Source organism: Poecilia reticulata, chromosome 9 (genome assembly GCF_904066995.2).
Source record: "Poecilia reticulata chromosome 9, P_reticulata-male-v2, whole genome shotgun sequence".
Classification (NCBI taxonomy): Eukaryota; Metazoa; Chordata; class Actinopteri; order Cyprinodontiformes; family Poeciliidae; genus Poecilia; species Poecilia reticulata.
The window spans coordinates 26,120,593-26,134,749 of NC_088838.1; the positions used below are offsets into that span (position 1 = coordinate 26,120,593).

The 14,157-nt window shown below is 36.3% G+C and overlaps 1 protein-coding gene across 4 annotated transcripts; it reads right to left on the minus strand.

The window, feature by feature from the left end:
- Nucleotides 1–1,268: 1,268 nt before the first annotated feature.
- On the minus strand, nucleotides 1,269–7,086 carry LOC103469989 (uncharacterized). Of its 4 annotated transcripts, XM_008418089.3 has the most exons (12): nucleotides 5,418–6,416; nucleotides 5,264–5,305; nucleotides 5,034–5,176; nucleotides 4,639–4,665; nucleotides 4,413–4,547; nucleotides 4,171–4,291; nucleotides 3,849–4,055; nucleotides 3,614–3,697; nucleotides 2,627–2,768; nucleotides 2,246–2,408; nucleotides 1,922–2,145; nucleotides 1,269–1,705 (listed from the first exon to the last, which is right to left on the minus strand). In XM_008418089.3, coding segments are annotated over exons 4-12 (1,167 nt in total). In that variant the 5' UTR covers nucleotides 4,641–4,665; nucleotides 5,034–5,176; nucleotides 5,264–5,305; nucleotides 5,418–6,416; the 3' UTR covers nucleotides 1,269–1,616. The 4 variants fall into 4 exon arrangements, with proteins under 4 accessions (XP_008416311.1, XP_081466926.1, XP_008416310.1 ...); XM_081610800.1 differs by lacking the exons at nucleotides 5,034–5,176; nucleotides 5,264–5,305; nucleotides 5,418–6,416 and adding an exon at nucleotides 6,760–7,086; XM_008418088.3 differs by lacking the exons at nucleotides 5,034–5,176; nucleotides 5,264–5,305; nucleotides 5,418–6,416 and adding an exon at nucleotides 6,479–6,734.
- Nucleotides 7,087–14,157: the final 7,071 nt, after the last annotated feature.

The following is a 14,157-nucleotide window of genomic DNA, read 5'->3' on the forward strand; positions in this document are numbered from 1 at the left end:
ACATCAGCCTGCTAAGGAAGCCAAGCTTGTTTTAACAGTGACCTTCATCTCATTTATATTGTCAGCTGGTGTCTCATCTTCTTCTTGACAACACAGGATAGATTCCCCACTAGGTTTAGGTCACACCATTAAGCACAAGGATATTATACCATAGTCACTAAACCAGATATTGGTAGTTTTACGAGTGTAAAGAGCCAAGTCGTGCCGGAAAATGAAATCAGCTACATAGATGATTTCATCTATGTAGCTTCCCTCTACTGACAAGCTATAAAGCTTGTCAGTAGAGGGAAACATGGAAGTGTTTCTGTGGATTCTGTGCCTCTTAACTCTTCCTCCAGACTCTTCAACATCGATTTTCAAATGAAATGCAAAATCTGCTTTCAACCGAAAAGAAATCTTTGGATAGCTGCAGAAGAGTCCTGTCCATTTTCTCCTGACTAGCCATAAGATACTTATAATACATGTGATCCAGAAGTGCCGTGACAGTATAAACATGAGAAGTACAGCCCATGTCCTTGACACATCCATTTACGATGACTCAAGAAACATTGACTCTATCTGTAGTCCATACATCTTGAAATGCCTCCAAACTATTAAATGGACTGATTCACAATCCTGCTAGCACCTGTTACTTATTCAGACTTATCTATGACATTTTTTCTTTTCACGCAACTTTCTATGTTCTTTAATATTCTTGAACACAGTCAAATTCTTTATCAGTGACCCTTCCTGGCTTACCCTCATTGTGGACAGTGTCAGTAACTGTCTGCTGGGAAACTGTCAAGTCAGAAGTCTTCTCCACAATGTCTGCATTACATTTCTGAGAAACAGAATTTTGTGTTTTCATGAACTAAATGTCGTAGTAAAACCGCTTACATTTTACTCAAAAACTGCATACCAAAAATCATTTATACCCTTTTCAGTAATCTATAGAAAAAATCTTTATTGGTGTCATTGTAACAAAGCATTCATTGCTCACGTTGTGTTTGTATTTTTTCACTGGTATTTTGATTTCATTTATCTTTTGTAAGAAACTCCAAATTGTTGAGGCCGGATGGCCTTCATCATCCTAGCACAAGATTCAAGTATGCACTCTGGCTGAGCCCCACTGAAACATTAATATTACTTCAAATCAGAAGAAACATGTTGGTTACTTTAAAACTAATTCTGCATGGAGTATCAACAATTTTGAGCTTAACTGCACATAAATATGAAGGACCACAGAAAAAAAAGCACAACCCATAAAAAACAAACAAAAAACAAATATCTTCAACATTTCTTAAGGTGCATTTAATATCAATAACATAAATGTTATTCTATTGGTATTAAATTAAACATCACAACATTCAAGCTGATTTTACCATACAAAATAAATTATATTTAACACAACAAATAATATGATCAATGTTGTGCATCTGCATTCACTTCAAAACCAGTAGCCTAAGAATAAGAGGTACTGCTTCTGCAATTTGACTCCAGTAGTAATAATAATAATAATATTTTAACATAGTATTATACGCACGTCTCTTAATAAAACAGCTGGTATGTGAAGTTTGACCTCACTTTGTATTCAGCTAATCTTTTTCAGTCTTGATTTCATAACAGGCAGCTGTGGCTCAGGTGGTGAAGGACGTTTTCTGTGCTGAACTCTGAGACGTACTGGCTGTCTGGTGAATGCAGCGTGAAAAAGAAACACTGCTTAGGGCTGTGAAGGCACAAACAGACCATTTATTCTTCAGGTTTTCTGATTTTGGATAGAAAGCAGCTAAATAATAATTTTCTTTTTATTACATTTATAAAATCAAAACAAAAATATATATATATTTTTGTGGCATTAGAGCAGATGCTGTGCAATATGCGTGTCCCTGGCAGCTGATGTTTCCAGACCCAGACACTGCCCTGATAGGCTGTTAACAGGTACCTAGGAGTTTCCTGAACTCACGTTCGATGCATCTGAAGATCGGATGGTAGAAGCGCCTGCTTGACAGCATGAGGTCAGTAACCATCTCAGTGTGGTTGATGGTAGGAAGCAGGTGGAGCGACACATTTCCGGACAGCGAAGAGAGGAGCTTGTAGAACTTTATAGAAGACTCAACCGGAACAATGATGTCACAATTCCCGTGAAGCAAAATGAACCGCGGAGCTCTGGAGAAAGGAAAATGTCAGGAAAGACGTTTTTGCTGCAGCAGTCGAAAACATAACACAAGAAACACATTTCAGGATACTTCTTGAGTTTGCATCTCACCTGCTCAACTTGTCACCACTAAGGTTCTGTACTATATGCATGGGTGAGTAGTGTGGAAAGTTTTTCTCCCCATTCATGGCTCTTGACATACAAGAGACGTACTCAATTCCTCGCTTCTTCTCATGCTCATAATGGTCCATGACACTGTAAACACCACTCATCCCTATTTAGTAAGCACAAAAAGACAAACAGTTACGCATAAAAAGGGAAATAATAAAGGTAAAAAGAAATAAATTACTAAAATGGACTTATAATTAACTCATAATGATGTCAATTGCAGAAAAAAAATATAAAAACATGAAATAGTCAGATGGTTATTTTTATTTTGGCTCCTTTTAAAACACATATTTGGTTTAAAAAAAGACATACGGATGGTCATACCAATAACTCCTCGTATTGACTGTAAAATCTGCTGCTGTTTCTTTGACTCTATCACCAGCTCCTCTCGTGTGTCGAGGAGAAATAGTGCAGTCATCGCACCCAAATGAGCACCTGCTGAATGGCCAACTAAAACAATGTTGTCCTAAAAAGACAAAAAACAGGGTTTATTAAAGCATATTTCACATCAAGACCCTTGAATTTAACATAATATATTATGACAATCATAACTATAATAACTCTCAAAGAAAACATCAGTATTAGAAGTTGTCGATAAATAACAGATCAAATAGGACTCATGCTACTTGAGAGAAAATAATTACAAAAATGTGGACATGAATATAATTTTGTCATTATACTTTTATTGTTTTATTTAAACTATTTTTGTGGCATTTGTTGCAGCTGCACCAAATATTAGAAACAAGAATTGAATAAATATTGTTTGAATTTGTTTTTGGTTTTCTCCGAGTTGCTCAAAGACGTTACACGCAGCAATCTGCAGCGGGACCACTTACTGTTGCTGTAATCTTTCAATGAAACAAAGAATGGAACAAATCTGTCTGACACAAGGTTTTTGCTTACATTGAAGAAAAGTGTAGTTTCCGTAGTTTCCTAACATTTGGGTAAAATGTTCTCTATTTTGTTAGTCAATGAAATGTTTTTGTCAATTTCCTGCAACTTTCTTGGAAATTTCTTTCAGTACTTTGTCAAGTTTAATGAATGCTGCGGTATAAAATAAAATGGAAAGAAAACCACTTTGTGTTGGTTTTGTAATTTCAAATACCGAATACCTGTTTTTGACATCACTGATGCTTCTTTTTTTTTTACCATTCTCAACTAAAATGATAAATAAATTTGATCCTTAGCCAAGATAAGTGTATCTGACCTGAGCTTAATTTAATAAATAGATATGGAGTCAGGATATTCTACGATTTATGCAAGGATTATCAAGTCTGATCTGCTTTCTTTGAAACTTAGAGAGCATCTTACCTTGTCAAAGCTGAACTTCTGTCCGTTCTCTTGTGCCCAAATCAAACAGTCTGCAATATCTTGAATCATCATTAGAACATTTCCCTGAAATTACAAACCAGTTCAGTGACGAATCTTGGTTTATTGCTGCTTCCCCAAAGAGCCATTATTACTGAAGTATGTTGCAGTTGGAGCCTTTCATTTGCATTTATTGCACAAAAAAAATGATCAGAAACTGACATCGTGCCTTTATTACCTTTGGATAAGTACAGTAATCTGGACAAACAACAGCTGCATCCAGTTCTTCAGCCATCTGCCTCGCCAGTAAACAGTAAGTAGATCTGTGTCCAGTGCTCCATCCACCACCATAGATAAACACGACCAGAGGAGGAAGCTCATCTGTATTCTGTATAGGGGGGTAATACAAGTCCAGCTTGTTGCCTCGACGCCCATAAACAATGCCCTTCCAAAAGGAAAGCAAGAAAACCAGAGGTTACTGATAAGATTTTGCAAAAACTTACCATATTCATTACGATTAAGTACAAAACTAACAAGTACATTTTTTATAATGTTCACACCTTTTTGCAGTGCTTGATGTTCTCCTCGTTTCTATACCAGGCCTTAATCTGAAAATGCAATTTCCAATACTGAAAGTATTTAAGAAGATCCAACGTAGCAAAGGTCAAACGGTATATCCGCCTGATTGAATGATAAAAGATTTTAAAAATACAATTAAACCTCTTCTAAACAACCAAAAATGTTGTACCAAAGGACATTAGATGGGTGTTAAGCCCTAAACAAAAAGAATTACACAAATTACCTTGGATTTAGAGCTTCTATGTACTTTTTGTACCCAGGCATGTCTGGCCAGCCACAGAACCACTGGACCACAAAACAGACAAAGTACGGGAGGCCCACAACCAGGAAACCCACAATAACAGGCAAACACCAACACCTTTCAAAGAAATATAATTATATAAACACATTTCAGTTATTTAACAAAAGTAATTATTGATGTTTAACATTCTGTATTTAGAAAGACTTACATATTGCGGATAAGTCTACTCCTTCTTCTGCAAACATAAAAAAAGACAAAGAACATTCAATTCAGGAACATTTTCCTGCAGCTGAAATAAGCAAAATACAACTTTACAAATGGCTTCAATTGCAATTTCAGGCTCAACTTATGTGAAGTAAATCATTTATATTTGATAAAGAGATAAGCTCTCCAATTTGTTTATTTTACTTTAAAAATTAAAGTCACTTCTCCCACTTTGGCTGCAGGTAGTGGTCTGAGGGAGCCGGTGCATTGCAGCCTTGCTTCCGTCAGACTGCTGCAGGGCAGCTGTAGCTACAACGTAGCTGACCACGATTAGTGTGAATGTGCATGTGAATGCAGTGTCAAGCCCTCTGGGGTCCTCTGCACATGATAAAGCTCTACCTGAGTACTACTATACAAGCTTTTGCAGGATGCCAATTTCTCAGATCTACAAAGAATTGTTCAAAGGTAAGAAAATATCCTGTGAGCAGCAGCTGGGTAGATGGACACGGTCTTGATGTTGTTTGAGGAGAATGAGCTGAGTGCTAGAGGACAGAAAGACAGCAGCTCAATAAAAAAAAAGAAAAAAAAAGCTTTTTTGAATATTATATCAAAATGCAAAACATGTTTACCACATTGGGTGCCTCTTGTCAGCTAAGAACAGAAAACTGAGGCTACAAAACAGGACAATGAGAGATATAATTTACTTAATTACGTCTATTAACTGATCAGTGGTAAGAAGAGAAGACTGCAATAATGAACCTAAAATGTTTGAGAAAACCTAACCTTTGATGAAAACTGCCCTAGTATGCCCTCTAGCGGTATTTTACATTATCACTCATCTAGGCAAACAAGAATTGGTCAAACCATCTCTTCAGTTAAATTATTCAGCTTTATTTTCAACAGCAGATTTAAAAACAAACAGTGGACCAAAGTTCTGTAGGATTAGTCCAAGTAATAAGAATAGCATCTGAAAATATGCAACAATCAAAAGGGAATATAAAAACCAAATGAATACAAAATCACAGAAAGAAATCTAGCAGTAAAATCAACAACGCACCAACTGTGGCTACGGGGGGCTGACTGATGCTAAAATAAAATGAGTTACAGTTTAATCTAGTAGTTAAACAATGGGATTATAACTGCTTTATCAATAAATGTAGAGATAAGTTAACAGAAAAACTTTTCTTTCTGGAGGCAAAATGGGAGATTTGCTGTGGATCAATGTAACAGATAGTATGCAACCCTGGATGTGTTTTCAGGACAAAGGACATTTAAAGATGTGTATAATTTGCAGAAGAGTTGAAAGAAAAGTTATATTTATAAAATCTATGATGTAAGAGAATGAACAGTTTAATTAAAACTGATTGAGCCTTGCAGAACTCCAATTTCAACAGAGAACAACCAGTGATGGATAACACCCTAAATCCCAAACAGATCCCTGAGGCAACATAAAATGACAATGAAATGTACTATTAGAACTATGTGTATTATAGTAAGTAGGATGAAATGTTACATTTATGATATAAGGAGAGCAAAAATAGTCAGACCCCAAAACTGAGACCTGCTGAGAAAGATTAATTTCAGAGATGAATCTATTGTTTTGAAAGGGTGTCCGTCACAGACGAACCGAAACGCTCTGAATCCCAGCCTGATATCCAGTGAATCGTGGACAGATAGTATTAAAAGTTGCAGTTAGATCTAACAAAATAACAATAACACATTTACAACTTTGTAAGGACAGGCGCAGCAGGAGTTTGAAAAAAAAAAAAAGCCACCAAGTTTCTGTAAAAGTAACTTAATCTCGTCACCTGCTTTTTACAAAGCAGGTCTCTGTTTAGGCTCACCTGACAAACTGAACGGTTGGATCTCCCGCTCAGTGTTTGCAAGCTTCCGCTGGCTCACGTCTGAGAAATAGTAACACCCGAGGAGCTGACTAAATATAACTCTTTGCTGTCAGAGACTGTTCCTACTGTCTGAACCAAAATACACGGTAACTTCTTAAATAGCTGTCAAAGGATGCGTCAACGGTCAAAGTCCGTTGTTGGGGCTTCCTGGCTGATCTGACAATAGATAAATCATATTTAACTTCCGGCTTGGAAGCGGACGAGGTCAGAAATGAATTTACCTTCTTTTGCATCGGTTCAGTGTTTCAAAGTTTGCGCACAGTTCGGTAAAACTGTTCGGATTTCTCAAACTGCTATCTCCACTCAGCTCAATAATCTGGAAACACTTCAGGTTTCGCTGGATGAATTAAATGTAATTTAGTGATTCTGGACGAAAAGGCGGATTACTATCTTGAACGTATTCACATCTCTGTATTGGCGCACCGGAAATCATTGTTGGAGTGAATGAGATGGTGAATAAATAAGTTCAAACTTATCTCTATGGAATCTTTTCTATTAAGTGTTTTACCATGTAAAGCAGTTTCAATCAATAAATAATAATAAAATAATAATTATAAATACCCACACAGTCAAATAAATAAATAAATGTGCCCATAAAAAAACAAAATAAATATTGAAAATATATTTTTAATATTTTCTTTCATTTCGTTGGAATATTTAGTCTGATGGAGTACGTAATATGTAAGTTATTTAAAAAAGATTCGATATTAATTTTCAAATATAGATGCACCCACAATTTTGGCATTTTGACTAAGTAGGCAAATCATATTTGATTTCCATAGCTGTACACTGCGGACTCTAACCCTATTAAATTCCATAAATTCAACATTTAAGCATTTAAAATAAAATATATTATAAATAATAGAATATATATTCTTTATTAAATATAACTTTTCTAGTGTGTCATTCAAAATCACATCTGAGTGAAAAACAAAACTTTTACTTTTCTTCTTTTTCAGTTCAGCATTATTTTTCCATCCAGGTGAACTCTGACCATGTGTTATTACTCACTACATCTGATTAATTAATTCTTGCAGTGTTTGCAATGTCTTTACAGTGAAGATGGGAATGCTGATTGCCACACCACCTGTTGTACCTGTGAAACGTCTATGTGAGGGTCTGGCCTGTGGCCACTTCACACTGTTGACCTGACAAAGATCCAGTCTGTTCAAAATGCGTCAGCTACTGAAATATTATTCCCACTGCAAATATCAAGTGTTTAGGCTTTTCTCTAGTCAATTTAAAGTCATGGCTACATCTTTTTATGTGGACTTCTGTAGTATTAGTGCTTATTATGGTTAATAAAAGACATACAGTGGAGGTTGTTATCACTCTCTATTCTGTTTAATTTCTTTTAGTGCAGTCTGTTTCCATAAATGGGCAGCAGTGGCTCAGGTAGGGTTGTATTGTTATCTTCAGGGCCGTGCTGGTTCATGGTTCAGTCCACACCCTCATAACTAAACTCTGAGTCAAACTGACAGTCTGCTGGAACTGGAGTGTGAATGAGAAACACCGCTCAGGGCTCAATGTGAAATGTATTATTTATTTTTACCATTACCCTCCCGCCACAACTGGATAAATTAGGATTATTTGATGTACAAGTAATCCTAATTTACTAACCTTCATACACCTTCAAAAAATTAAGAGACGACTTAAAATGATCAGTTTATCTGATTTTACTTCTGACAGGTTTATGTTTGAGTAAAATTAACATTGTTCTTTTATTCTATGAACTACTGACAACATGTCTTATAATGTTTAAAATAAAACATTATATTAACCATTAATAACAGTTAATGGTTAATATAATTTAGAATTTAAGTACTAAATTCCAAACAAAACATTTGTATTTATATGCGGAAAATAAGAAATGGTCAAAATAACAAAAAAGATGCAATGCTTTCAGACCTCAAATAATGCAAAGTAAACAAGTTCATATTCAGTTAGAAACAAGAATACTAACGCTTTATCTCAGGAAGAGTTCAGAAATCGGGCTGCACAGTGGCGCAGTTGGTAGAGCTGTTGCCTTGTAGCAAGAAGGTTCTGGGTTTGATTCCCGGCCCCAGTCTTTCTGCATGGAGTTTGCATGTTCTCCCTGTGCATGCGTGGGTTTTCTCCAGGTACTCTGGTTTCCTCACACAGTCCAAAAACATGACTGTCAGGTTAATTGTCTAAATTGTCCCCTGGTGTGAGTGTGTGTGTGCATGGTTGTGTGTCTCTGTGTTGCCCTGCAACAGACTGGCGACCTGTCCAGGGTGACCCCGCCTCTCGCCCGGCACGCCAGCTGGAGATGGGCACCAGCAACTCTCCCAACCCCACTAAGGGACAAGGGTGTAAGGAAAATGGATGGAGTTCAGAAATCAATATATGGAGGATAACTATGAGGTTCACTGCAGTGGTTTCTTAATTTTTTCCCAAAGCTGTATTTAAAAAGTACTCAGTCCAAGAATTACAAATAAAACAAATGTGCTGTAATAATCATTTATTTACAAACTAAGACTATAAATAAATGGTTAAGAGGGACCCAGAAGTTTCCTGAACTCCTGTTGGATACATTTGAAGATGGGCTGGTAGTAGGGTCTGCGTGGCAGCATGAGGTCGATGACCAACTCATTGTGGTGGACTCCACCAAGCAGATGGAGCGACACCTTTACAGACAGAGAGGCGAGGAGCTCGTAGGACTTCACAGAAGAATCAGCTACAACAACAATGTCACAATCTCCATGAAGCAAAACGAACTGAAACCAAACAAATTATTAATCATCCAAAATGTTGGCAGTCCATGTTGCAGATTAGGAAGAATATTAATACACCTCTATGTCTGCTTTTTTACTTCTCCGCTCATTTCCAGTGAGCTGAACATTCAGTTTCCACTGTAAAGCGGCCCAAACAACTGAACTAGTTTTATCATCTAGTAAATTTGATTTAATATTCGATATCGGATTGTAATGAGCGTTCTTGGAAAAATCTCACCCTAAATAAAAGACTTTAATTGCAAGTAAATCAATTGCTAAATTAAGATTAAAACATTTGAAATTACATTTAAATCTGAATCAAAATTTTCAGGGCAAAGTTTTCAGCAAGACCACAATCCCAATGATTTTTTTTTTTAAGTTTACTTCCCTTAGGATTGCTAAAATGATACAGTGAAAACACCTTCAATCTAAATGAAGAACAATGGAAAGAACTGAAGATGAGTTCACCTTAAGGCATCCCATCCATAGCATTCAGGACTTAAAGACAGTTTGTGAGGACAAAAAAAACAAAAGAAAATCAAACTTAAGAAGAGCAAGGGACTAGTTTCTCCTTACAGAGATAGACTCGAAATATAAACTGATTAATGTGTCTTTGTGTGAAACTTTCCTTAAAAAATATAAAGCCAAAGTAAAAATATGACAGACAAAAACAACGTTTCTTTATTTGAAACTCACTCATGAAGTAATTAATTTAGTAAAGAGTTAGAGATTTAGTAAATCCTTAAATGTATAGATAGAAGAAGGACTTACCTTATCAAAGCACATCCAAAGCAAGCTTAAACTTTCTACTGATATGTGAACAAAGACTCGCGAGATTTGTCAAGAGGTCTCCTTCTGCTAACTTCCACTTCAGGTTTCAAGGTCGAAAGACTTTTGTAACAAGTAAATTGAAATTATTTAAAATCTGCTTGTCTTGAGGGATTATATAGATGAAAGTGAAATTTTAAAAAATATTTAACCCAGACGTGTTGTGGTGGCGGAGGGGCAAAGCACAACCCATCTATTGAGGCCTTAGCCCTTGTGCTGGTGGTTGCAGGTTCGATTCCCAGCCTGGTGAAATTGGCCGCATGTCTTCCCCCTCTTTCCTGTCAAACTACTTTCAAATAAAGGCCACTAGAGCCAACAAAACCTTTAAAAAGTAATAAAATAAATATTTAACCCTCAGATTCAGCTATCTGCAAAAATGTAAGATTTAAAGGAAATGTTGTTTAATTGAGATATAAAAGGAGAGAGTACTTATCTTGAGCTTGTTTATATTTGTACTGGCGCTCCGGAAACAGTTTTTGTGAATAAAAAGAAATCAGGCAATCAAGTTGGAATGCATTTCACTACATGTTAAAATACCTTGAATGTATTCTAATACGTTATTGTCTGTTTAAAAATTGGCTGGCTCTTAATAATGATACCTCACTTCTCACTAAAGTTTACATGTACAAATAAAAGGTGAAATAAATAAATAATAATGATAAAAAAACATACACATACACACACAGAGAAGAAAAAAAAACGTAAAGCCAAGTAAAAAAACAGACTTTTATTCCAAAAACTTCAATTTTGTTTTTGTAAACAAAATTTTGTTGTGCTTTCTTGTTTTTCTTTTTTGTTTATTTGTCTGCTGTTTGCTGATTACTGTTTTATTATATAACATTGTTATTTTAAATGTGTTAAAAATAACACTTGCGGGGAAGTTTGTGCATAGTGTGTTGAATTTAGAAAATGTTTTCATATGTTGTCATGGATAAATGCTGGTTGTTTGGAGCTCACAAAAATCAACAATATATTTTACTTTAAAACGAATGGCCTTAATGCAAAAAACAAACAAAGAAACAACCCTTCACCCCCTGAAAAATAGCCTTCACACCTTGTAGAAAAATCCTATACAATGGCAGATAGAGGCATCATGAGTAATAGGATGACATGTAAGCCTGTGCTCAAGAAATCAGCAGCACATACAGCAAATATTCAGCAGGGGGAGGAAGATCTCCATCATCTGTAATTAAATGTATTTTCCATAAAACATGTCGTCTTTTGATCTCTATAGTTAAGGTAGATAACCTCTTACATTTGTGGAATATTGGGGAAAAACTCAGCTTTGAACCCAAATGACTCAAATTGAATGATTAATTTAAACAAAAATTACAAAATAATCAACACTTTGCCAACATGAATCAGAAGATACAGACATGAGATGCACCAAACCATAGGTGTCCAGCTCCAGTCCTCAAGGCCAGTGTCCTGCCAGGTTTAGATGGACTTCATCTGCTCTGACACAGCTCATTCAAATGGACCAACTATGTCCTCACCATAAAGTTTTAAAGAGGCCTTCTGATATGCCATTACTTGATTAAGGTGTTCTGAAATAGGGAAAGAACTAAAACATGTAGAATGCAGGCTCTGGAGGACTGACCGCTGCTAAGCTATTGGAAATGCTAATAACAGTAATAAACATTTTAACAGGGATTGATAGTCTTAGGGTTTTATAAATCAGCACACACCAGTGAAAAAAAAAAGCACCAAGGGTTTAAGATGTGCTGTCTCTAAGTGGCCTCATTGAGGTAAAGCTGTAAAAATAACTGCAGAAATATTTCCAATTATTACACCTCTTAGTTTCACCAAGGCCTGCCGATCACTTCCAAACCTCAGTAAATACGTGAGAAGGACAAAGGTTTCTCTGGATTCAGCACTGCACATTCATGGAAAGCAGAGAAGTGGATGAGTGCTGCTGACCACACCGAGGGTTTATTATTGTGTTTGGCAACAAGGAGCGGAGGAACCAGCCATGAGTGGGTGTGAGGTTGTTCCTCCATCTGCCACGATGTGGGGAGTCCCAGGTGTTTTTCTTTTCTTTCTTTTTTTTTCAAACAAAACCACAGTGGAAATGCACTAATTCTGTGAAAGGCAGCCATTCAGTGGCTAATATGAGCAGAGTCAGCCCCAACTGGAACAATTATGGTGGTAAGAAGTCATAGCTTTGACCTGTTTCCTGTTAAACACTGGAATCTTTCCAGGCAATAAATTTATACATAGCGGTATTAAGATAACACAGTTAAACATGCGCCTCAATTTATTCCACGAGGACATGAAGCGTGTGTAAACCTAAGTAGTTCTTCATGATCTTGTATTTTGCAGTCAGCTGCAAAATAGCTTGAGCACAAAGCAGCAAAACTCCACTAATGTCAACCTACATTTATGCATTAGTTGCAAAAGAAAGCTGAAAAGCACTGACAAAATGTTACGGCTGGCTTTTTTTTTGTTGCTCCATGAGCGTTTCAGCCCAATAATTTCTTTAACGCTGCAGAAAACAAAACTGAACCGTTGCTCTGTATGTTTATCAGCTGGAAAACTTGCCCTCAGGTCATCATAGCAGCATGGTGAGAAATCAGTTATGACATTTTTTTTCTACAGTTTTCCAGGCTGAGAAAGGAAATTGATCAAATCACTATGTTCATAAACACTGTTAATGTTCGTTAGCTGTAAATATCACAGCTCCATCATACACTTCATAACTTTTCCTACGCAACTCAGAATGGACTTATTTAATCATGTCTATTACATGACCTTTAATTCCATGTTATTTTTAACATCGATAAGTTACCTTTAATAAAAAGTTACCTGTTGAAGTCGAGCCTCTCCACTGCGTTAAAAGTGTAAGTATTTCTAAGAGCTGTACAAATTAACGTCATTTGCAGATAAAACTATATTTTAGAAACTTTACAGATGTCATTAATGTACAATATAAATATTATAGGACCAAGGATGGACTTTGAGTAAGACCACAGCTGATATTCAGTGTTCTCTTTTTCTGACACCATGTTTATTTATTTTTTTTAGCAATGAATTTCTCTTGTGTGCTGGGAGTGAATGTTTGTTCCTATCTTCTTCCTGCTAGGTGAGACTGGCGGGTGCGGCCTCCGGCTGGTTCCAGACATGAGCAGTCATTCAGAGGAGCTGGCTCCCTGGACCTCCTCAGCATAGCCGTCTTCAGATATCTGTTGCCTGCAGTGCACTTACTTTGTATTCACTTCATTGCTCCAGTTCGAGCTTCTTCAAAGACCTTCATCCTTCAGTTCAATCTTCTCCAGAAATCTAGATTCCCAGATCAACACAGCGTAATTTTGACAAAATTATGTTAATTAATGTCAAATGTCTTTTTTTTTTTATCAACAAATATCCCCAGAGTAAATTCAGTATTGTCCAGTGTTGAAGAAACATCTCTGACCAGTTTCATTCGTGTCATTGAGATGGAGCTGTTACTCCTAAAAACAAACTAATTATCACTTAAGGAATCAAATATATTAAGAAAAAGAATTTTTAAATTAAAAAAAAAATGTACATGGAAATGCTTATTTGGTAAGATTGGTAGTATGTCTGAGTTAAATTTCCTCAATTTTGTTTGACTCATTACTATTGGCATCAGTAGTAATGAGTTGTCATCAATATTCCCTGGAAAAGCGTAAAACTGCCCTCATCACTGAAATGCAAAAGTTGCACAATAATCACTTCTCTTATTTCAACCTAAAAAAATCATATTGCTTCTAAGGTCATTGCTCATTCTAATGAGATACTATGCTAGGAATCCTCAAATCCAGTTAAATCTTGGTATTTGTGTGCTTTTTACCAGATGGACCAAAGAGCAGACACAGTTTTCTCAGAAAAGGTCCACTCAAACGGATGTGGGGTAATTTCTTCATAAAACCAGAAGCCGTTATAGAAATCCAGATTGCACTTTATCTAATTCCCAGAAAAAGAGTTTTTGTTTTGCTTTTGATAAAGTTTTTGGGGGAGTGTAACTCTGGTTTGGATTATTGATAACCCGGTGCTTGCTGCTTACTGGAGAATCTGCTTCTACTGATAATTACTTGA

Excerpts from the sequence above, each read along its gene's own strand:
- LOC103469989 (XM_081610800.1), bottom strand. Across the intron at positions 2,769-3,613 it reads AGAAGTTCAGCTTTGACAAG|GACAACATTGTTTTAGTTGG; the intron begins GTAAGATGCTCT and ends TTGTCTTTTTAG. Across the intron at positions 2,146-2,245 it reads AGTGGTGACAAGTTGAGCAG|AGCTCCGCGGTTCATTTTGC; the intron begins GTGAGATGCAAA and ends TCCTTTCTCCAG.